The sequence below is a fragment of the Rattus norvegicus genome, chromosome 1 (assembly GCF_021556685.1).
Source record: "Rattus norvegicus strain SHRSP/BbbUtx chromosome 1, alternate assembly SHRSP_T2T, whole genome shotgun sequence".
Lineage (NCBI taxonomy): Eukaryota > Metazoa > Chordata > Mammalia > Rodentia > Muridae > Rattus > Rattus norvegicus.
In genome coordinates, this window is record NC_141534.1 from 88,244,604 (window position 1) to 88,268,235 (window position 23,632).

Here is a 23,632-nt window from a genome sequence, read left to right on the forward strand (position 1 = left end):
GGCCGATTGTTACAGCCATTAAAATATTTTCCCATTTATTTATCTGTGTGTGTGTGTGTGTGTGTGTGTGTGTGTGTTTAACTACACACATGCCACATCGTGTGTAGAGGAACCTGGAGGGGTCAGTCATTCCTTTTCTATCACTCAGGTAACTGACTTTAAAAAGAAACGATGTGTTTTATATTTCTTTTTCTAATAGATGTATTTATTTATTATATATAAGTACACTGTAGCTGTCCTCAGACACACCAGACGACAGCATCAGATCTCATTACAGATGAATGTGAGCCACCATGTGGTTGCTGGGATTTGAACTCAGAACCTCTGCAAGAGCAGTCAGTGCTCTCAACCACTGAGCCATTTCTCCAGCCCTATATTTCAATTACATATAAGAACATGTGCCTCGGGGCTGGGGATTTAGCTCAGTGGTAGAGCGCTTACCTAGGAAGCGCAAGGCCCTGGGTTCGGTCCCCAGCTCCGAAAAAAAGAACCAAAAAAAAAAAAAAAAAAAAAAGAACATGTGCCTCTCCTTGAGTGTGTATGCCAAGAGGGTGCATGTGCCCACAGGAGCCAGCAGAGGGCATCAGATCCCCTGGAACTGGAGTCACAGGCAGTTCTGCACTACCTGACCTGACTGTTTCCCTCAGGGGTGGAGCTGTAATCAGGACTCGTGAGCCGAAGAAGCCTTTTCTTCCTCAGGTTGATTCTGCTCATGGCATTAGTCACAGTGATACAAAGCAAACTGGGAGGGACTGGATGGAGTCTCACTCAAGCTGGCCTGAACTCACAGGGATTCTGGTGCGTGCATCTCCAGGAAGGACCGCAGGCATGTGCCGCCACGGCCAGCTTCTAGATGGCATTTGGAGGAGACAACCATTCAGACCCTGGGCACCCCCAATGCAGATTTAGGCAACACAGCCACAGCCTTTCCCAGGAAGTCTCCGCTAACTTTAAATAGCATCCTTTCAGCAGGAGTTTGATTCTCCTGGAATCATTTTCATATTTATTTATTGAAATTAAGATGAGACAGAATGTCTACAGCAATTAGGATGACATTTTCCCCTTATATTATTCAAGTGGTTTATGAACTCTCCTTGTAAACAACCCCAATGATTCAGAAATTGAGCGAACGTGATTTTGTTCTGAGCTTTGAGACAGGATCTCATGTAGTCCAGGCTAGCCCCGAAACCCATTGTACTGGCTGGTTTTGTGTGTCAACTTGACACAAGCTGGAGTTATCACAGAGAACAGAGCCTCAGTTGAGGAAATGTCCCCATGAGATCTGTCTGTAAGGCATTTTCTCAATTAGTGGTCAAGCGGGGAGGACCCAGCCCATTGTGGGTGGTGCTGCCCCTGGGCTGGTGGTCTTGGGTTCTATAAGAAAGCAAGCTGAGCAAGCCAGGGGGAGCAAGCCAGTAAGTAACATCCCTCCATGGCCTCTGCATCAGCTCCTGCTTCCTGTCCTGCTTGAGTTCCAGTCCTGACTTCCTTTGGTGATGAACAGCAGTGTGGAAGTGTGAGCTGAATAAACCCTTTCCTCCCCAAGTTGCTTCTTGGTCGTGATGTTTGTGCAGGAATAGAAACCCTGACTCAGACACCCATTGATGTAGCCGAGAACAGCCTTGAGCTCCTTGATCCTGAGCCTGCTTCTGAGTGCTGGGATTTCAGGTGTGTGCCACCATGCCTGGGTGTTGCTATGTGAAAAGCAACTAACGGAAGGACGGAAGGAACAAAGGAACGAAGGAACGAAAGGTGGGTTAATTAGGACACCATCCATCACAGCAGCTTGAGGCAGCTGAGACCACTGTGCGCCCACTTGGGAAGTTGAGGGATGAACGACAGTGCCCAGCTTGCTTTCGCCTTTGTATTCCGCCATGAACCCCCAGTCCATGGGATGGGTCCACCCACAGGGTGAAGGTCTTCCCACCTTGGGTAATCTAGATGACCTTCCACATACTCGGCCCAGAGGCTTGTCTTTCAGGTGACTCTAGAGCTTACCAAGGTGAGGACTTAGCAGGACACACCAGGTAGACAAGCTCCGAGTTACAGCAGCCCTGTGTTTTATCGCTGCTGTTTGCCTTTCCTGCAGAGACAGAGTCTCACTGTCTGACCTGTCCCTTGCCTTACACGGTGAGGCAAAAGCACATCTCCCCCTAGAGGCAGCCTCCATTCTTTACAGCAAGGGTGGAGCGTCTCCTTGCTGATCCTAGATGGATGACAGGCTATGGGACCAAGGTGGGAAATCCCATGGTAGCTGCTCTTCCTGTATGGTGCAGAGTGGCATCTTGACTGGATGAGTAAAGTCCACTGCTTACAGGCCAAGTCACTGCACACGGCTGAAGGGACAGGGAACACACTGCACTTGCTAGTAGCATTCGGGGGAAAGACTGTTCCCAAGCCACTGTGGCCACATGCAACCAGCATCCTCTCTGTTAGCCCCCAACATGGTGGGTGAGCTAGTCTGACACCTCGTGGTAAATCTGATGGGGTGGGGATGAGATGGAAGGGCTTGGTTGCCATTTTTATGGCTAGAAAGCCAAAAGGAAGAGTGTATCAGTTAGATGGGTACTTAGAAGCCATTGGAACCAGAAACCCAGAACATGAATCAAGATTGAGGAAAAAGAGGACAGGAGGACTAGAGAGACGGCTCAGTGCTTAAGAGCACTGACTGCTCTTCCAGAGGTCCTGAGTTCAATTCCCAGCAACCACGCAGCAGGTCACGACCACCCAGTGCTCTCTTCTGGTGCATCTGAACACAGCTACAGTGTACTCGTATAAGTAAATCCTTAAAAAGAAAAAAGGAAGACAGGAGCCAGGCCTTGGGTGCAACATTTAACAGAGAGAATCTGGAATTCAACACATCACTGGCAGCACACGGAGACAGTGACAAGCAGGGAGCTCTCAGATGGGCAGAAGGAGCTGTCGCAGCCTGGCTTCTGAGGCTGTGAGACATGGGGGCATATGGCATCAGCCTGGCTGCTGTGGAGGCAGAAAAACTGAGCAGCAGAGCTGCCTGTCCTCCTCGAGGCGAAAGCTTCATAAGCCGGGACCATCTGAGGGAAAGCAGTCCCCAGGCTGGCTTCTCGGGGACATTGGGGACATATGTCCCCCATGGCTCTCAGGGAGAAAAAAGGACAGCACGCCTGAGGGAACTCAGCATGAGGAGAGCAGCATCTGATGCTCAGTTCACTGTGCCAGCAGAACTATGCTCTATGAAAGTTAAGGAGGATGATCCTGCCAGGTCGGAAGGAAACTCCACTTCCCCAAATTCTGATGGTTACGCCAAAGCCAGCATTCCTCAGGAACTCCTCCACCAAAAGGAGACACTCTCATCACTTTACCACCTGCACAAGGGACAAATGGCTGTCTGTGATGCTTGTTAACAAACCCATGCCGGCCTCCAGGCTCCCTCAGCACCACGAGGACCAGTTACACACTTCAGAGTCCGTGTCAGCATCTTCTCCACTCTCCTCACCTCCGCCCCTGCCATAACTCCCCCAGCTCCCGGGCTTCCTTCCTCCATCTACTCATCCTCCTCATAACCCTGCCATTCCAGCCGTGTGCCCTCTCTTTAGCCTTCCTGTCTTAGTCCTTTCTCTTGCCTTCTCTGGCTCCCCCTATCCCACAATGGCCATGGCCAGTCTACTGCTTTCTCTTCCTGCTCTGGACTCTTCCAGATGCCTTTGCTGTATGTACTCTCTCATATCTACAATAACCCTCCCCTTCAGTCATACCACAGAGTGGTCACGTCGTCATGTCATTTATACAGATCTGGGACCGCCTATATGGCTCAGTGAGGAAAGATGTCTGTGGCACAAACCAGAAGTCCAGAGTTCAATGCCCAGGTACCAAAGCAGGAGGAGAAAACCAACTCCCAGAAGTTATCCTCTAACCTCCACATGTGCATACATAACTACAAACAGCAGGAGGCCCACAGCGTGATCCCCAGGGCACAAGATGCTCTGGAAAATGGGAATGGCTTTGGGCACATGTGACTAGAGTGGAAGAATGTCTAGAGCCTCTAATCTGCCAAGCTGTCCAGTTGCTTGTAGAGCACTCAGGTTACGCCAAGGCCTTGGCTTTATGAGCTGTCAGTCAACTGGCAGATGCAGGTTTTTGGTGGCATGGCTGCCTTCGAGTCACCCACACTCCCCTATAATTAATGCCCACCCCCCAAACAAAGTCACTTGGCAGTGAGGAGGCATTTCCTCCCGTCTCACAGGAAGAATCAATATGACACAAATGTCATCCTCTCTGCTATATAGGAAACCCAAGACCAGCTTGGGTTACAGGAGACAAAAAAAAAAGGTGATGAGAAATTAGCTCTTTTTTTTTTTTAACAAAACCTTTAAATAAATGTTGAACCAGTAATTAAGATAAATCAGGGTTGACAGGGTGCCAAGTTGCTGGTCCACAGTCCCTTAGCTGAGGTCTTCAGGGACAGATGCATTTCAGAATTCAAGGCTGACCCAATTTTAGAAAGGCCATTCTGTACCTATTATGCAAACTCCCAGTGGCCCAAGGCCGGCACTGTCCACTTCCCCTGGTGGACATGGTAATGTCTTTCTGCAGCAAAACGTGTGAACAGTCACACTGGAAGAGATAAATAAAAATATAAATAGCGTGGTATGAGTTGCTCTGTCATCATGTGAGAGGGAAATTATTCCCCACCCCACTCCCAAATGGTTAAAGTGGGCAGAGCTAGTCAGAATTCAAAGCCCATGGCTGGACTTTGCATAGCAGTACACGTCTGCAATCCCAGCCCTTAGGAGACAGAGGGAGGGGGGCTGCTGAGAACACAAAGATCTTGCCACAAGAGAGAGGGCTGGCTCAGTGGTCGAGCACAGTAACAACATGGAGATTCTAAAAACAGAGAAAGAGAAAAGCAAGAAGATAGTGGAGGGAGACAAGAAGAAAGGCTGGGGGGCCATGGAGCTGGAAGAAAAAAAATGGAAAGGAGAAAGGGAAGCCAAAAGGAACAGACAAGAGGATCCTTCCCCCCAACTCACTACTTGATGGTGTACAGGCTTCGGGCTGACAAGCTATCCCTGGGGAATACAGGCTGTGACTCTGAAAGGGCTGAAGGTCAAAGTGGATACGGTACAAACCAACGCTGTTCTCGGGTCTGGATCACTGGTTTAGTTCTCTGAACAACAATGTGTTGTCTTCATTTTACAAGACCAGAGAGGTTTAAGTACATTGCTGTACATCATCCTGTGGGGGGAATGCTGGTAGGACAGAAGGAACCAGCAGGGCAGATGACACACTCCCATCTGACAAAAGGCCTCAAGTTCCTGAGGCTGTCCAGCTCAGGGGGAAGAAAGGCAATAAAGGAAAACCCTTCTTGAAGCATGGAAGCAGGGTATCTATCCCAGGTCTGCCCAGGGCCAGGCCACAGTCACAGGTAAGGGAAAATAGACTCAATCGCATGACTTCTTTATCAGAAGCTACACCAGCTTCTCAGCATGGCACCAAGAGCAATGCGGACCAGTTTTGTTATTTTTGTTTTGGTTCAGCTATATGCTCCACACTTCCAAAGCAGCAAATGTGTTGCATCACCACCCAAACCTGAGAAAGCTACAGCATCACTGGCAAGGACAAGCTAGCGCACGGGTGACATCCTCTAACCCTGCCATTGTAAACTATACAACTGCAGTTTCCAGCACACACCATTGCCTCCGACACTATTGGGAGAGCCCGTGACACTCCAAAAACTGCTAAGGCCTTTACAGTATCTGACCTTCAATGGCCCCGAAAACTGGTAGGCCGCTTCTCCCCATTCCAACCCAAAAATTACATGCGAGCAACGGAAGAGAAAAGCTTTTAAGCCCGCGCGGACGAAGAGACCAGCGGACGCTGCTGAAGACCACAGACCAGGTAAGCCAGCTGAGGCTGGAGTTTATTGCCAATGAGCGCTGAGTCCTGGGGAGGAGCGGGGAAGGATAAGGTCGGGCAGGATCAGGACCTTGGCTAGGAGAGGCGGCGCCACGAAGGCGAGGCCGGGAGGTGCAGACAGACAGGCGCAGGCCACGGTGGGGGCGGGCCAGGCTATCCAGGCACTCGGTGTGCGGTCTCGGGCGTCGCTCCCGGAGCTGGGTGGCGGCTGTGGCGGCGGCTCCGCGGCAGTCCTGGCTGCGGTCGTGGCCCACCGGAGGCCCCAAGCAAGCAGGACGCGGCGGGAGGCGGGGCGGGTGGTGCTGCTCGAGCACACGGAGCAGCTGCAGCGCTGGGCAAGGGGTCGGCGGGGCCCGCAGGCGGCCGCGTGGGGACCCAGATGAGCCCGTAGTATACCGCAAGCAACACAGCAGCCAAGGATACACACAGGAAGTAGGCGCAGACGGGGGCGAGCCGCAGCCATCGGCCGCGGGGCCCCTCGCTCAGCCCCGTACCACCTGGGCTCTCGCCACCACTGCCCACGCAGCTCGAGCCCCGCATGGCGCTGCCCACTCAGCCTGTACCGACCCCGCCCCCACCCTGCCGCTTCTAGCAAGCCACGCCCCTTCTAGAGTCACGCCCTATCAGACCGCCACCCCCAGCTTAGCCAAACCCCTACATCCTAGACACGCCCCCACTGCCTCTGACCCACCACTATCAAGGAAAGATTTCTTACCCACACCCCAAAGCCACACCCACTCGCTCTTTTCCCGCCCTAGTTGGGTGAGCTCTCCAACCTCAGACTTCTATTCCCTACCCTAGCCCGAGCTCATCGAACCCCTTCCTTCTTCCACCAACTCCAGCTCCGCACACTAGCCACCCTCTGCCCGCCGGAGAGATTCCTAGTCTGTTAAAGCGGGAAGCCTACAGAGCTTCTGAACGCTAGCCACGCCCTCCAAGCCCCAGCCCCGCCCCGTTTCACAACCCTGCATCACTTCAAATGTTCTGAGACCCAGTTCCGCTCATCGCCCCTGCTGGCCTTCCCCAGTAACTCCGCACCAGCGCCAACTTCTGTTCCCTAAAGGCGAAGGATCCAGGGTGGACTGCAGGGAGGAGAGCAGCCAGCCTGGGAGCCAGGCAAACCTGCGCTGCCGCCCCTCCCACCAGCGTCTTCAGGATTGCGGGACTGCCTGCGGGGTGGGAGGGGAGAGGTGTGAGGATGACGGGGAGCACTTTTGTCCCGCCTCTTCCGCCACATCAAAGCCCGCCAAGCACAGCAGCCCAGCCTGATCAGCTAGCAGCACAGTTCAAAGGTTGGCGGTAGCACGCGTTTAATTGAAGTCCTCTAGAGAGCCTCCGGCCCTGGCTGCAGGTTCCTGCGCACCCAGGCCTCACAGGGACTGACTTGGAAGCCTCGGCTAGACGGGTACCGTATGACTGGCCCCGTTGGTTCCTCAGCAAATTTAGAAGACACCCCTCGGGTCCGGGCTTGTTGCTAACCTGCTTCCTCCCCCCTAAGTTTAACCCTGTCCTGTACAGAGTGTAGCAGAAGCAGAGGAGCTGAAGGTTAGTGCAGAGCGAGGCGCCCTGGTCTGCTGGCGCTGTCAGCGGGCAGCCCCCGGCGGTGGAGCAGCTGCCACCACCTTGCAGAAACGCACCCTCTGGAAGTCTGTGATCTCTGCCGTCTCCTGGCCCTCAGGGCCCACCACCTCTGAGGAGACAAAAAAAAAAAAAAAAAAAAAAAAAAAACGGTAAATGGAGGACCAGCCTGCCTGATCCACCCTATCCCGCACCCCAGTCAAACCCATCTACAACTTGGCTTCCAGCTTACCCCAGCCCTCAGGAGGCCCATGAAGCAGAGCCCCCTCCAATCTAACCCTATCGACTACTGGGAAGTCGATTACTGGGAAGTGCTAGTGTAATGAGCTCACCCTCCCCTCCAGAACCTCAAACTGTCTAGTCTTCCTAAGACGCCCTTGGCCTCCACTCCCACCACTCCTTTGACAGCCTTCCTAGGCTCTGCTCCATGTCTTATTCCACTGCAGGGGAAGTGAAAGATAAACACACGAACCTGGCCGACCACATTAAGGTGAACAAGATCAGTCTCTTGCTTCTACTCCCTGGGTTCCAAATTCCCACTTTGATCTGACCCAAAAACGCTAACCCTGCCTTCAGAAAAAGTCTTAGTAGCCAGCTCCATTCATTCATTCGTTCCTACCTTTAACTAACCACGTTTTGCTTTTATGGGATCTCTAACCAAAATTCGGTTTCAAACTCGAAATCCTATTGCTTCAGCCTCTTACCTCTGAGAACATTCAGATTTCGAATCCCACTTTTAGCTCCTTCCCTGAGCCCAGCTTCCTTGCCCACCACAATTTCCATTGGCTGGGGCCTTAAAGTCCACCCACCCTTTGCACCACAAAGGTCTGATTCCAGGCCCAATCCAGAACAGCACCTTGACTCAGCCCATGCCCTGTTCTCCCTATCCCCAAGCCCTTCTCTCCTCAAGGAAAAGACGCAGGACACCCACCTCCACCAGCCTCATGCATCCCACCTGGAGATGCCTCAGACCCCTCTTCTTCAGACTTCAGGGTTCCTGCCAAGGTGGGCCTGCTCTCCAAGGAGGCAAGGGCTGGCTGGTCACCTCCTGGAGAAGGGGAGGCTCAGTCAAGCCCATCCTTTTCTAAACATCTCCCCATATGAGGGGAGCAAGGGGGGTTCAAGGACACAGTGGGGTGGGTGTCATTTAAGGAAGTGAACTTTTTATTGTAAAGAGGCTCTGAACCAGCAAGAGCAGGCTCTAGGAATTGGGATAAAGGCATGGAGTAGGCACAACTGCCCTTCCCTGCCACAAGGGTTGAGGGAGGTGTGGGCACAGCCACACCCTTGTGTACACACACACACACACACACACACACACACACACAGAGCCAGTTCAAGCATTCCCAAAAGGCCAGGCCTCACCCGAAGAGTGGGCACCAGGCAAGTGGGCAGTGCTGGGAGAATTCAGTTCCATCTCCTCACCCCAGTCAGACACAGGCTGGTGGTCCTCAGAGGGTGAGAAGGGGCTGGGAGGTTCAACGGGGACTGGGGACAGCAACTCCTGGGGCCCAGCAGGCACGGGGTCCACCTGCTCACAGGTGGGCTTCCCAGCAGGCTCAGCCTCAGGCTGGTGATCAGGAACAGCTGCTGCTTCCTGCTCCTTGGGACTCTCTTCCTCCTCTTCAAACTCTTCTTCTTCCTCCTCCTCCTCAGTAACATCTTCACTCACATCCTCCCATTCTTCATCCTCATCATCATCTTCCCCCTCTTCTTCTCCCTCCTCCTCTTCTCCCACATCTTCCTCACCATCCTCCTCAGGAGGCCGGTGGGCTGGAGCTGGGGTCTCAGGAGGCTGCTGGGAACACAGGCAGATCAAAGAAACGCTTGGGACCTGTTGCCCACCCCCACAAACCCCCATACACACACCCTACCTTATACCTGCTCTGCCTTACCTGTGTGGGTGTCTCCTCCAGGGACATGGACTGAGAGGATTTGGGAGCTGGGGACACAGCTTCCTCTTTTGTCTCCCAACGGTTATCATGGTCACTGGAGTGGACAGAGCAAAGGGGTAAGGCCTGGGTGAGGGAATGGGATAGACTTCTCCTTAGAGAACATCTGGTACGCTGCACAGGGGGACAGTAGACACAAGCCAAGACAGGGCAGTGACCCTCAAACCGAAGCCAGAGAGAAGGACTCCACACAACCAAGCACATTGAGGAGGGGCTGTCCCAAGGGAAGGGCACCCCACCTATAGGCACGAGGGGCCACCTTGGCCTGAGGTCGGCTGTTCTTTCTCCTCCTACGGCTGTTGACTTCAGCTTTATGCTGAGAAAGGAACTCTCCAAAAGTGGGGGGCTTAGGAGGTCTTGCCCAAGCTTGATCATCTGCAACAGAAACCCAGATCCAAGGATTTAGGGGAGAGGAATAAAGTATATGCCACATTCAAACCCTACTGCCTGACCCTTTCCAAGATACCACTCACCATAGCGGTGGGACGGTTCGTGGGTAGGGGCTGGGCCATCCTTGAACCTAGGAAAAGAGAGCAGAGCCAGCAATAGCTGAGGGAACTAGGGAAAGGCAGGAGAAAGCAGGGCAGAGGCAGAGGCAGAGGCAGAGGCAGGGCCAGAACAAACCAAAGAAGCTTCAAAGGCGGTTAGACAGGGTGAGGGTAGAATGATGAATCCTCATTCGGGCAAACCGAGCTTCCTAGTGCCAAAGCCAGGCAAAGATACGTGCATGGCCTCTGCTACCTCTGCGCCTTGTATGTCTAGCACACCAAGCTCTGCTGGGTTGCTGCCCTCAGCCTGCATCCCACAATGAACACATTCAGTGCAAGTTCAAAACGTAACTGTGGGCCAGGCTTGGGATCCTAGCATTTCAGAGGTAGAGGCAGGAGAATTAAGGTTTCAGGCTATCCTTGAGGCCTTGTAAACAAGAGAGTATCACTCTGCCACCATCTCCAGGGAAGCAGGCTGATTGAGCCCCGGGATGACAGCCGCTCAGAGTCAGCCGCTGTGGGTTTTCCTCATCCTGTACCCTGTGCTGGCTACACCTTCTCGGACATCTCGGGGCTCATCGTACAGGAAGATGCAGAGCCTGGGAAGCCTAGTCTTGTGCTAACCTGGGTCACTACAACCCAGAGGCATGTAAGCACATGGCAAAACTTTCCTTACACATCTTTGAGGCCAAGGCTGGAAGATGCTGAATTCTATGCTCACTTGAGCTGCACAGCCCTATAATCACAGCATGTAAGTTGAGGCAGTTGGACCAGCAAGACAGCTCAACAGGTAAAGGTGACTGCCACCAATCCCCAGACCCACCCTGTAGAACCTTCCCTATAGGCTAGCTGTCTGCTGTGCTTCCTTGCTCTCCCAATAAATAAACAGCACACAAGCCAAGCATGGCAGCGTATGCCTTTAAACCCAGGCAGGCAGATCTGAGCTCCAGGACAGCCAGGGCTACACAGAAAAGCCCTGTCTCCAAAAGCAAAACAAATTATATGTAATATAATAAAAAGAGGCCGAGGCAAGAAGACTAAAGATCAGAGCCAGCCTAGTTAGCACGCTGCCTTGAAAAGTGAAAGGGATTTAAATGTCAGAAGGCCTGGCTCAGCTCTGGCTGCTCTCCCAGAGGACCCAGGTTCTTCTCCCAGTACCTTCATGGTAAGTAACTCCAGTTTCAGGGATCTGACACTGTCTTGTAGCTTCCATGGGCCCCCAGGCATGCACATAGTACACAAACATACATGCAGACAAAACACTCATACATAAAAGTTTTAAAGGTGGCGGAATGGGGGCTGTAGAGATGGCTCAGTGTTACAGCACCTGTCCAGAATCCCCCGATGAGGTTCTGGGGGTCTAGCGTAGCACTGTAGCACTTTCAGCATGCCAGAGGTCATAGGTTCAATCCCCAGTAGCAAAGGAGAAAAGGAAAGGCAGGCTTCCACTTGCCCGACACATGGCCAGCTGTGGCAAACCACCAATAGCCAAGATGATGAGAAAGTGGCTGGAGCCAGCACCCAGCAGGAAGAAGACTGACTCACATGCCATCAGTCTTCTCAGCATCCCACTCCCGCCGCCACTGCCCAGTGGGCTTGCGGTGTCGCTGCAGACGCTCTTGGTCGATCTTCTCCCTCTCCTGCTTCCAGCGCAGGTATTCTGACCGCTCCCGGCCCGTCATGGACATTGTCATGTCGCCCCCACTGCCCAGGCCAGCCCTGCGACCCTGCTAACACCACAGCCAATCAGTCTCCAGCTCTTGTCCATGCCCCTCCCCTCCCAGAGGCAGAACCACTGTTCAGGGTACAGACAAGCAGCAAGTGTATGGCTGACGTGGCCTCTTCAGAATGGATCTCTTAAATTTTTGGTTTCAGACAGGGTCTTACATACCCCGGGGTGGCTGCCTCAAACTCACTATAGAGCTGAAGATGGCCCTTGTGCTGGCTGGTTTTATGTCAACTTGACACAAGCTACAGTTGTTTGGGAAGAGGGAATCTCGGTTGAGGAAATGCCCACCCTAGACTGGCCTGCCTCCACCTCCCAAGTGCCAGATCTCATCTTTCTAGAATTGAGCATTTCCATTCGGTGGTGTATGTGTGAAGGCCAGAGGCCTGTCCTGCTCTGTCGCCCTCCAGCTTATTCCCTTGAAGCAGGGACTCTGCCTTAGGCTAGCAGCCAGCAAGCCCCAACCACCTTCCTGTCTCCATCCCTAGGGTGCACGGAGCTGTGCTCAGCCGTTTCACGAGTACCCCTACTGCTTATGCACCAAGCACTCTCACGCATTGGCTCCTCTCACTATCGATCCTTCTTTTAAGATCTATTTCTACTATTTTCCTGTATATACCATGTGTATGTGTCTGTGTACCCAGAGGCCAGAAAAGGGTGTCACGTGCTTTGGAGCTGGTAGTACAGGAAGTCGTGACTTGCCCAATGTGGAGGCTAGAAACCAAACATGAGGACTCTGAAGAGCAGAGCCCCCCCACCCCTTTTTCAGACAGGGTTTCTCTGTATAGCCCTGGCTGTCCTATCATGCTGGCCTCCAACTCAGAGATCTACCAGCCTCTGCCTCCCAAGTGCTGGGATTAAAGGCCACAACGCTTGGCATCACTCAGCACTCTTATGCCCTCTCAATTTTCTTAAGAAACATCCCTGACCCCTCTCACCATTGGGATGGTGGTGTTTCGTATTGCCCATTCTACAATTAGACTTTCACCCATTCAGTTCCCACTGGGATACACTACAATTTTGTCTTGGAACTATTTTCCCTGGCCAGTAATCCCAGCCCTTAGGAGGTTGAAACAGGAGGATCAAGAGTTCAAGACTGCCTAAGCAACTTAATAAAGATAAAAGGACTGGGGATGCAGCCCTGGTACACAGTTTGCATAGCATGTGTAAGACCCTGGGTTATATCCCAACATGGAAAAAAGAGTCCAGCATAAATCCCTAACAAAGAAAACACTGGGGCTGGAGAGATGGCTCAGCAGTTAAGAGCACCCGACTGCTCTTCCAGAGGTCATGAGTTCAATTCCCAGCAACCACATGGTGGTTCACAACCATCTGTAAAGAGACCTGATGCCCTCTTCTGGTGTATCTGAAGACAGCTACAGTGTACTTATATATAATAAATAAATAAATCTTTAAAAAAAAAAAAAAAGAAAAGAAAACACTGGCAGCAGGGCAGAGTAGCACAGCTTTAACCCCAGCACTCAGGGTACAACAGGCAGATGTCTGTGCTGGGCTTATGGCTACAACTCCATGTAAACTGGGCTGGCCTGGAGGTCCAGGTCACCAGGGCTGGAGGTGAGACCCTGTCTCAAAAAGAAAATAGAGGGCTGGAGAGATGGCTCAGTGGTTAAGAGCACCCGACTGCTCTTCCAGAGGTCCTGAGTTCAATCCCAGTAACCACATGGTGGCTCACAACCATCTGTAAAGAGATCTGATGCCCTCTTCTGGTATATCTGAAGACAGCTACAGTGTACTCATAAAATAAATGAATAAATCTTTAAAAAAAAAAAAAAAAGAAAAAAGAAAAAAAAAAAAAAGAAAATAGAAAACCCTGGCCAAGCCTGGCAACCCAAAAGCTTGAACTGCATAGTGAGTTCCAAACCAGCCCAAGACCCTACCAAAATCCCCCAAAATCAAGCAGGTACTAATCCTGGCAAAAAGCAGCCCCTGGTCTGCCCACCAAAGCCAGCCTAAAGGGCCCTTGGGAGCCCTTCCACAGGGAGATGCAGCACACACCTGTCGCTCCTGTTCCAAGCCAGAGCGCACCCGCTCAAAATCCGAACCTCCCCAGTTGCGTCCATGCCGGCGGCTGCCTTCCCGGCGATCCCTCTCGGACTCCTCAAGGGGCCCACCGCGGCGTCGGGGGTCATCCAGAAAGTTGCGTACTGGGTTGGGCTCCAGCACCCCTTCCTGCAGCAGGAGACTGGCATGTAGGCAGGCTGGGGGGCGCGGAGGCGCCTTTCCACTCAGCCCACCCTGGGCCTGTGCGGACCCGCTGGTTACGCTCGTATTCCGCGATCCTCTCCATCTCCTCATTCATCTTCTCGATGTTCTGCCTGCGCCGCTCCTCCCACTCCTGTGGGGACAAGACGGCACATGGCTGTCAATAAAAAGCCCATATGACCAGCTATACAGGAAAGACAGGGCAGCCCAAACTCCCCAAGGACAGACAGGTGACACAAGATGCTTAACTTAAAACTTGTATGGACTTTGGGGACCTGCCTCCTGCAAGCCTGACACAGTTCACAAACTACAGCCAGCTGGACAGGACTCTCCCTTCTAGCCTCCGCTGCTGTGAGTGTGGCGGCCAAGTTCTTCCCAACAAAATGTAAGAAAGTGTTTTCCTGACCTTGTCAGTGCCCCTTCAGGACAACAATCAACCGGCCTTGGCCTCCTGGTCCATACTACTTAGCTTAACACGTGAAAGAAACAAACTCTGATTCTACTGAGGATATTGCATCTGGTGTCTGTGCATGCACATGCATGTTCACGTGTGTATGTGAGGAGGCCAGAAGGGCAACTTTGAGCACTAGTCTCGTCTCTTCTTTGGAGACAGAGTCTTGCCGTGTAGCTTTGGCAAGCCTGGAACTAACTAGCAGAGATTTGCTCGCCTTCCTCTGCTCAAATGAAAGGTGGGCACCGCAACATCAGGCCTATCCACCACTTTTTGAACAGAGCCTCTCACTGGCCTGGAGCTCACCATGTAGGTTGGCATGGCTGACCACAGTCCCCAAGGTCCACCTGTCTCTACTGTACCTGCTAGGGTACAGGTTACAAGCCTACACTACCACACTCATCTCTTCTGTGGGTTCTAGGAACCAAATGTAGGCCTCAAGCACTTAGTGACCAAGTTGTCTCCTAGATTTGCAACCCATGCTGCAGCAGCAGCTCAGCAAACCTTAAGAGTTCATTTCTGGTGTTTGCTGAGTGCCCGCCCTGAGGCACAATGCTTGACAGCAGGGAACACTTACAATGCCCTTTGGGTCTAATCTGTGTTTCCTGGAAGAGCAAGAATCTTTACTCCCAGAGAGAAAGCAACCTCACCAGGGCAGAGATTCGCCTTGGACACAAGTCCACACAGCGTGCAAGCCATCACCCAGGCCACTGGGGGCTGGGGAGTGAACAGTCACAGTAAGACCACTAATGCCAACACTAATCTGAACACACAGACAGACACAGAGTGGGCACAAAGAAGATTCCACACAGGAAACAAACAAGAGCAGGAAGTCGGAATCAGAACTTAAGACACACAGAGTACTGGTCAAGAAAGGAAGAAGAGAACCCTTTTGAAAGCCAGCCGGAGGGACAAGACCCCAAAGACAGAGGATCAGGGAGGAACAAGCATAGAGAGAAGGCAAAGGGAAAGAAATGAACTAGCTGGACACAGCAGGGCAGGCCTGTGTTCCCAGGCACTGAGGAGGCTGAGCAAGAAGACGCCAAATTCAGGCCAGCCTGAGATGATGATATCCTGTCTCAAAGTAAAAGTGAAGGGCTGAGGAAGCAGCTCCATAGTAAGACACTCATCTAACCTGCCCAAGGCCCTACTTTCAATCCCAAAACCAAAAAAAATGAATGAATGAATGAATGAATGCATTTAGAATGAAAGCATGCATTGAGTAAAAAACAGGGAACAGAAAACCTTGACCCAAGCTTCATGGTCTGCTTGGTGCCTACCTTGGACTTGCGGTCAGAGGTTGAGTTGTCTCCTGCCCCTAAGAGATGAGGGGATCCCCGGCCCCGGCCCCTCCGGCCCCGGCCCCCAGTACCCCCTCGAAGCTGCTCCCCGGCACCATCCTCCCAGCCTCGGGATGCCCGGCCTACGCCTGCCCGGCCTCCCTGCTGGGGATGGGTCCGGCCCCCTCTGCTGGCCCCTGGGGGCCGAGGAGTCCCAGGAGTCCTCCGAGAGGGACCCAGGTTCTTCTCCTGAAAGGGAGAGGAAAAAGAGTCAGTCAAAGGCCAGACAGACCGAAGCGTACTAAGCTAAGAGGCAACTGACAGGTCTTGGTCCCAGCCCTCAGCCCTTGGCCTCCTCCCCATTCTGCGGATTCAGACATGCTGGGCTCCCCACCTCCACTGCCATATTCTCCTTCTCCATGGAACGGCTCTTCCGGGGGGCCGTCACTGCCACACCCTCCAGTTCAGCTTTTTTCCGATCCTCCTCAATCTCCTAGAGGCAAATTCCCAGGGGAATGGAGGGTTAGGGGTCCTGTCCACCAGCTGGACTCCCATAGTCCTCTACATTTTCCCTGCACCTCTACTCAAGACTTCTCTCCGGAGCCTTATACATCACCTTCCATCAAACCCCTGCATGTTACTCTGCTGCTCCAAAGCCCCCACTGTGAGTAAGGCCATCTGTAAGAGCCGAATGCTTTCCCATCACCGTGGAAGTCATGGTGGGCCCCTCCCGCTCCTTTGCACTGGCCATCTTGCTATTCCCCAGAGCTTTTGCACTAGCTGCTCTGCTAGACTGAGTGAGCCTGTAACTACTCAGGTTTCAACTGCCTCACCACCAACCTGCCTTTCTCTGTTCTCATCCCCTGCTTGGTAAAGCGTGAGGATACCTTTTGGGACTGTTCTCGAATGCACCCCTCCTCCCAGCCTCCAGTGCTGCCTGGCATACAATCAAACCCAGGTTTTAGCATTTTGTTTTGTTTTTATGAATGAATGCATGAAAATGAGTCAATGAGGACCTCCCTTCTCCCAGATCCCCTCATAGAGACAGCCCCCCTATGTCTCTGGGGTGCTGCTCTGGACCCTCCCTCCTCTTACCATTCTAGCCCCAACTGCCCTTGGTCACTGAGCCATGCCTATCCTTTCCCACTAGGGCCCCTGCCCCAGCTTTCTATCTGGACTCCCGAATGACACCCTACCATCCACCACTACACAGAAAAATTGAGATTCCCTATACAGAGCTATTCTCACCAGGTCTCACTCCCATGCAAAGCCTCCGTGGCTCCCTAGTGCCCTTAGGAATTCTCCAACCTACATGGCTGTCCCCTGATGACCTCCCTAGATCAATTCTCCACCAGCTGATTTTCTAAGCCTTCTCTTGCATCCAGACATTTGCCCAAACTGGTCCCCATGTGAAACGTAATCCATTTCCTTTCCAATTCCTTTCTAATATCAAGCCTCCCTCAGTTCTCAGAATCCCCTCTATCAGGAAACCCTAATGTCTTCAGGCTAGAGGGAGAGGTCTGGACTCCCACAGACCTGTTAACTCCCCAATCCCAGCCTTGTCTACTCTGGGTCATCACAGAGGGTAACTATGTCCCCAGGACCATTCAGCATGGAACAAGGACTCTGAAGACGTCAGTGAGCAGCGTATGAATTCATGAATGAATGAATGAATGAATGATAGGATGGAAGAAGGGAGGCCAGACTACGGCCTTTGGCTTGCAACCTGTGAGTGAAGGGGAAACATGAAAAAGCTTGAAGGGAGAGGTGGGGAAGACTCACTGCGGGGAGGAGAGGGGATGGGGTCTCCAGGGCAGGGCTAGGGCACCTGGTAGCGCCGGATGAGGGCCTCATTCTTCCGGCGAAGAGCCTCAATCCTCTTGTCCAACTCCGCGTCCTTTTCCTCCTTTGATTTCAAATCTAGTGTAGTAGCCTGTGGTGAGGATGCAGTTAAAAGGCGGAAAGAAAAATCTTCCTACCACACAGGCATTTTACCCAGTATTTGAGGCTCTGGTCTCTGTAGCCTACCTCCCCTCCCCTCCCTGCCCCACCCCAGCTCACCATCTTTGGCTGTGATCTTCCTCACAGAAAACACATGTAGCACTGGGAGCTCCTGAAGGCAGAGAGAACAGTTTGTTAAGATCAACAGTATTCTGAAAAGGTATCTCCTCTCCTTTTTGAGGGTTCCAAAAACACAGACTTACAGAAAAATGCACTTGCACTTCAGCAAGGGAATTCTCAAGTACTGGCCTCGCCTCTCTCCTAAAGAAATACAAACCCTGCCCTTCAATTTTAGATCCACCCATGCAATTAGTCAGACCCACCTTGGGAAAATTCTGACCCCACCCCTGTAACTAATACTCATTCCTCCCAAGATGTCAGTCCAGACTCATTTCCTATAATAATTTTAGCCAGGATCTGGATCTCAGGTCAGCTACAACCTTTCCTTCCAACCCGCACAAGTAATGTCTAGAGGGCCAGAGGAATAGCTCCTGGAGTAAAGGGGCTTGGTGCCAACCCTAAAAACCTGAGTTCATTCCCCAGAACCCACGAAGTAGAAGAGAACTGACTTCCACCAGTTGTCCTCTGACCTCCGTGTGATTACACATCCATGCACAAAATAAATAAAGCAGAATGAAAAACAGTTCTAACTCTGAGACAACTTTAGTCTGTAGCTCCCCTAAGCCCAGCCCCACCAGCTGAAAAGGCACTCATCCTACCAAGGCGGAAAAGATTCAGCAAGCAGGCCCAGGATCCACTGCAGGGGCCTTCCTGGAACGGACTTGACCTTCATAGTGATACTCAAGGCAGAAGACAGAACTTCTACAGAGGCTTACAAGAGAAAACTGCCAGCTGCAACCACACCCGACCTCCAAAAACCTCCGTGGTCCCACCCCTAACTAGGGTGAAACTTCAGGCCCCTCCTTTCCGGCCAGATTCTGGCCCCGCCCCTGCCTCTGAGTTCCCTACTTCCTTGCCTGTGTTCTGCTGCACTCCCAGGTCAGTAAAAACTTTCTAGCTCCATTCCCGCCATTTGCCATTCTCCACCAGCACCCTAGCCCCACTCGCGAAATCCCTGAAATCTTAGCTCCACTTCCATCCAGTCTCAGCCAGCCCCTGGACCCTCCACTAGCTTCTGGGCAATCATCAGGACCCACCACCAGAACCAAGAAACTTTCCTGCCTCGCCCAAGGGATCTCTGCCCCAAACTCTAGCCCCATTAAACACTAAAACCACGTCATAGTGAAATAATCATTGCCCAAAACACTGAGAACAATATTCTGGCTACACCCCCAGCATCTTGGCCAAACTAGCCTAACGCCTCAGTTCAATCCTCACCTCTTCACTTAAAGCCCTGCCTCTTTCCCCACTCCCCTCGAAGCTTTGGCCCCGCCCCGAGCAGGCCAATCTCTTAGCTCCGCCCCTGGCCCTCATAACCACGCCCCCGTAGCACCCCCTACAGCCAAGACGAACTTGTAAGGCCCCAAGCAATACTCTAGCCCCGCCCTCAGTTCACTCCGCCCACCGACCTTTACCCCGCCCCGCGCCGTTTTGACCACTCCCCCAATTCGCCCGCCTACCGCCCAAACCCCACCCCTTACACGCCCAACACTTTAGCCCCGCCCCAAGTTTTTATCGTGCCAACGCCCAGACTCCGCCTCTTACCCCCACCCTACACTATTTGGTCCCGCCCCCAGCGTCTCCGCCCAACGTCCCGAGCCTGCCCCCTAATCCTCTAGGCAAAACTCTGGCCCCACCCCCAGCCCAGACACAGCTTTGCAAGGCCCGCCCCGCTAAGTCAACCACCCAGGCTTGGGGCCCGCCCGCACCCACTCGTCTGGCCCTGCCCACACGTTCACGGCCCAACCTCAGCACCCCTCAAGCGACCCATGTGGGCGTCGCGTCCCCGCCCCCCGCAGAGTACCCTGACCCCGCCCCCGCCGGCAGCTCGTCTCTATCCGCGCGCGTTCACGCTCCCTCACGTGGGCGAACAGGCCCCGCCCTCTCCGGGCGCGCACCCGGCCCCCTCCCCCGGTCACCTGTCCCGGAGACCCCGCGGTGTCTGCGACTCCGGCTCCGTCCGCCTTCGGGTCCGCAGCTCCCGGGCCTCACGCGTCACTTCCGGGCCACACCACGTGAAGAGAGGAAATAAGTGGGGCACTTCCGGTCTTGACATCCCATTTCCGGGTGCCTTAAAGGGTCCGCACCCCCTCAGGCTCTGCAGAAGGTGGCAGAAGCGTGTTCTGTCTGGTCTCAGGGGATGGACATGTAGCACTAAATCTCTGGGTTCCTTTTTTGGTTTAGACTTTTATCACCCGGAGCCACTGGTTCCCGATTTTACTAGGTAAAAATTAGACATTATACAGGGACCCCTGAAAACCTAAATTGGTTTCATTACCTCTTCTTGCTAATGAAACCTTAGTTATAGAAACTAACCAATTCATAAAAATATAAAGTTTTGGGGCTGGAGAGATGGCTCAGTGGTTAAGAGCACTGCTCTTCCAGAGGTCCTGAGTTCAAATTCCAGCAACCACATAGTGGCTCACAATCATCTGTAATAAGATCTGATGCCTTCTTCTGGTGTGTCTGAAGACAATTACAGTGTACTTATATATAATAGATAAATAAATCTTATATATATACATATATATAATTTTTTAAAATCAACTATATAAAGCTGGGCAGTCCCAGCTTTATATCAACTATATAAAGTCCTGGTAGATGCCTCTAATTTCAGCACTTGGGAGACTGAGACAGAAAGATTACCTCGGGGTCAAAAACAGCAGGATAGATGATAGATAGATAGATAGATAGATAGATAGATAGATAGATAGATAGATAGACAGACAGACAGACAACCAGGGCTACATAGATCCTCTCTCAAAGGAGAAATAAAAGCAGGGTGACGTGGCTGAGAAAGTAAAGGCACTTGGCCAATTATGATGACCTCTGTTTGAACCCTGGACTTTGAGATGCACACCCTCTTTTACCTGTTGAGCAACGTACTGGCACTTGAATTATTCTTTTTTTTAAATATCTGTACTGGCTCAGTTTGTTGTCAACCTAACACAAGTTAGAGTCATCAGAGAAGACAAAGCATCTGTTAAGAAAATGCCTCCACGAGATCCAGCTGTAGCATTTTCTCAATTACTGATTGATGAGGGAGGACCTAGCCCATTGTGGGTGGTGCCATCTCCGGACTGATAGTCCTGGGTTCTATAAGAAAGCAGGCAGAGATGGCTGTGGGGAAGAAATCAGTAAGCACCACCCTTTCGTGGCCTCTGCGTCAGCTCCTGCCTCCAGGTTCCTGCCCTGATTGAGTTCCTATCCTGACTTCCTCCAATGATAGATTGTGATATGAAAACAGAAATCAAATAAACCCTTTCCTCCCAACTTGCTTTTTGGTCATGATGTTTCATCTCAGCACTAAAATGTTGACCAAGACAATATCTCAGTTGTCCCCAAACTCCTGATCCTCCTGCTTCAGCCTCTTCAGTATGAAGGTAGGATTATAGGTCTGAGCATTTCTTCCCACAAAAATTGACCACCTTAAGCTGCTGTGAGATAGCCCATCTGACAAATGGCCACAATTTGTCCAACCCATCTCACTGAAATTCAACAGGGATAGTTCTACCTCTGTGTGTGTGTGTGTGGTGTAGACGAAGCAAGCTTGTGAACAAGTTCTGTCACTTAGCTACATCCTCAGCCCAATTTTGTTGTTATTTCTTTTAAATTGAAATATATACCGGTCCTAGGCAGTGGTGGTGAACACCTTTAATCCCAGCACTAGGGAGGTTGACTGTGAGTTCAAGGTCAGCATGGTCTACATAGTGAGTTTCAGGACAGCCAGAGCTACATAGTAAGAACCTATCTCACAAAATTAAAATTAAAAGTTTTATATATATACATATCTGTGTGTGTGTGTGTGTGTGTGTGTGTGTGTGTGTTTACTTTTTTTTTTTCCGGAGCTGGGGACCGAACCCAGGGCCTTGCACTCGCTAGGCAAGCGCTCTACCACTGAGCTAAATCCCCAACCTCGTGTGTGTGTGTGTGTTTGACATGTGTATTGTATATATATATATATGTGTGTGTGTGTGTGTGTGTGTATATGCATGATATATATGTGTGTATATATGAATATATATATGATGCTTGTGGGTGTTTTACCTGCATGTATTTCTGCGCACCATTTGAGAGCCATCATGTGGTTGCTGGGAACTGAAATTGGTTCCTCTGTAAAAGTACTAAACATGGGGCTGGAGAGATGGCTCAGTGGTTAAGAGCACTGACTGCTCTTCCACAGGTCCTGAATTCAATTCCCAGCAACCAAACAGTGGCTCACAACCACCTGTAATGGGATATGATACCCTCTTCTTGTGTGTCTGAAGAGAGTGACAGTGTATTTATATAAATAGATAAATAAATACTCTTTTTTTTAAGTACTAAACATTCTTTTTTCTTTCTTTCTTTCTTTTTTCGGAGCTGGGGACCGAACCCAGGGCCTTGTGCTTGCTAGGCAAGTGCTCTACCGCTGAGCTAAATCCCCAACCCCAGTACTAAACATTCTTAACTACTGAGCCAATCTGCACATTTTAGTTTTTTGCGATAGATTTTTCCTCTGTGTCTAAGCTGTCTTCAACCTCCAGAGGATTCTCCTGCCTGTCTCCTGAATGCCTGAATTACAGATACGAACTATTCTGTAGCAGCCCATGCCTGCTTTCTCATTGTTTTAATTTGGGGGAGGAAAGGAAGCACACAAGCTGTGGCACATGTGTAGACCAGAGAAAAACCTACAGAAGTTAGTTCTCTCCTACCATGTGAGATCCAGAAATAAACTCAAGCATAAAGACTAGGCAGGAGGCTCCTGGACCTGCCTAGCCAGAGCCACCTTGCCTGCCTATTTTGTTTTGTTTTGTTTTGTTTTGGGGGGGTTGTTTTTTGAGGTAGAGTCTCACAGTGTAGCTCTGACTGGCCTGGAACTCTCTGTTGTAGACCAGGGTTTCTCAAAGGCATAGAGATCCATCTGCCTTGGATGGATAACAGGGAAGGACCATCATGCCCAGGCTAAGGATTTGTTTCATTTTTTTTTTATTTTAGTTGAAACATAACTGTGCACATGCTGTAATTTTTTTTCTTTTCTTTTTTTCGGAACTGGGGACTGAACCCAGGGTCTTGCTCTTGCTAGGCAAGCACTCTACCACTGAGCTAAATCCCCAACCCTTATAATGTTTTGATACATATAAACAATGTGTAATGATCAGATCCCAGTAACCGATCTCGGCCACCTGAAACACTTGTTTCTGTCTCATTTGTTTTGTTTTGTTTTGTTTCTGTTTTTTGAGACAGGGTTTCTCTATGTAGCCCTGGCTATCCTGGAACTCACTCTGTAGACAGGCTAGCCTTGAACTCAAAAGATTCACCTGCCTCTGCCTCTGCCTCTGCCTCTGCCTCTGCCTCTGCCTCTGCCTCTGCCTCTGCCTCTGCCTCTGCCTCTGCCTCTGCCTCTGCCTCTGCCTCTGCCTCTGCCTCTGCCTCTGCCTCTGCCTCTGCCTCTGCCTCTGCCTCTGCCTCTGCCTCTGCCTCTGCCTCTGCCTCCTCTGCCTCTGCCTCTGCCTCTGCCTCTGCCTCTGCCTCTGCCTCCTCTGCCTCTGCCTCTGCCTCTGCCTCTGCCTCTGCCTCTGCCTCTGCCTCTCTCTGCCTCTGCCTCTGCCTCTGCCTCTGCCTCTGCCTCTGCCTCTGCCTCTGCCTCTGCCTCTGCCTCTGCCTCTCTCTGCCTCTGCCTCTGCCTCTGCCTCTGCCTCTACCTCTGCCTCTCTCTGCCTCTGCCTCTGCCTCTGCCTCTGCCTCTGCCTCTGCCTCTGCCTCTGCCTCTGCCTCTGCCTCTGCCTCTGCCTCTGCCTCTGCCTCTGCCTCTGCCTCTGCCTCTGCCTCTGCCTCTGCCTCTGCCTCTGCCTCTCTCCCTTTATCCCTTTCTCCCTCTCTGCCTCCTCTCTCCTTCTCTGCCTCCTCTCTCCTTCTCTACCTCCTCTCTCCTTCTC

General features: G+C 51.8%; 2 protein-coding genes across 42 annotated transcripts in view; both read right to left on the reverse strand.

Moving 5' to 3' along the window:
* Positions 1 to 5,119: 5,119 nt before the first annotated feature.
* On the reverse strand, positions 5,120 to 6,609 carry Inafm1 (InaF-motif containing 1). Its single transcript, NM_001136272.2, is given in 1 exon segment — positions 5,120 to 6,609. A coding segment is annotated over 1 exon segment (387 nt). The 5' UTR covers positions 6,436 to 6,609; the 3' UTR covers positions 5,120 to 6,048.
* Ccdc9 (coiled-coil domain containing 9) overlaps positions 5,872 to 23,632 on the reverse strand; it is a 126,635-nt gene continuing 108,874 nt past the window's right edge. The window contains exons 1-16 of one of the 41 annotated variants that reach the window (XM_087590021.1): positions 19,634 to 19,714; positions 17,798 to 17,855; positions 17,655 to 17,706; positions 17,422 to 17,526; positions 15,988 to 16,086; positions 15,594 to 15,842; positions 13,912 to 13,995; positions 13,656 to 13,829; positions 11,459 to 11,640; positions 9,899 to 9,945; positions 9,665 to 9,800; positions 9,369 to 9,462; positions 8,899 to 9,268; positions 8,405 to 8,521; positions 7,533 to 7,585; positions 5,872 to 7,064 (exon numbers count right to left, since the gene is read on the reverse strand). In XM_087590021.1, the coding sequence (XP_087446147.1) occupies positions 7,047 to 7,064; positions 7,533 to 7,585; positions 8,405 to 8,521; positions 8,899 to 9,268; positions 9,369 to 9,462; positions 9,665 to 9,800; positions 9,899 to 9,945; positions 11,459 to 11,640; positions 13,656 to 13,829; positions 13,912 to 13,995; positions 15,594 to 15,842; positions 15,988 to 16,086; positions 17,422 to 17,526; positions 17,655 to 17,657 (1,731 nt within the window). In that variant the 5' untranslated portion in view covers positions 17,658 to 17,706; positions 17,798 to 17,855; positions 19,634 to 19,714 and the 3' untranslated portion in view covers positions 5,872 to 7,046. 41 annotated transcript variants of the gene reach the window in all.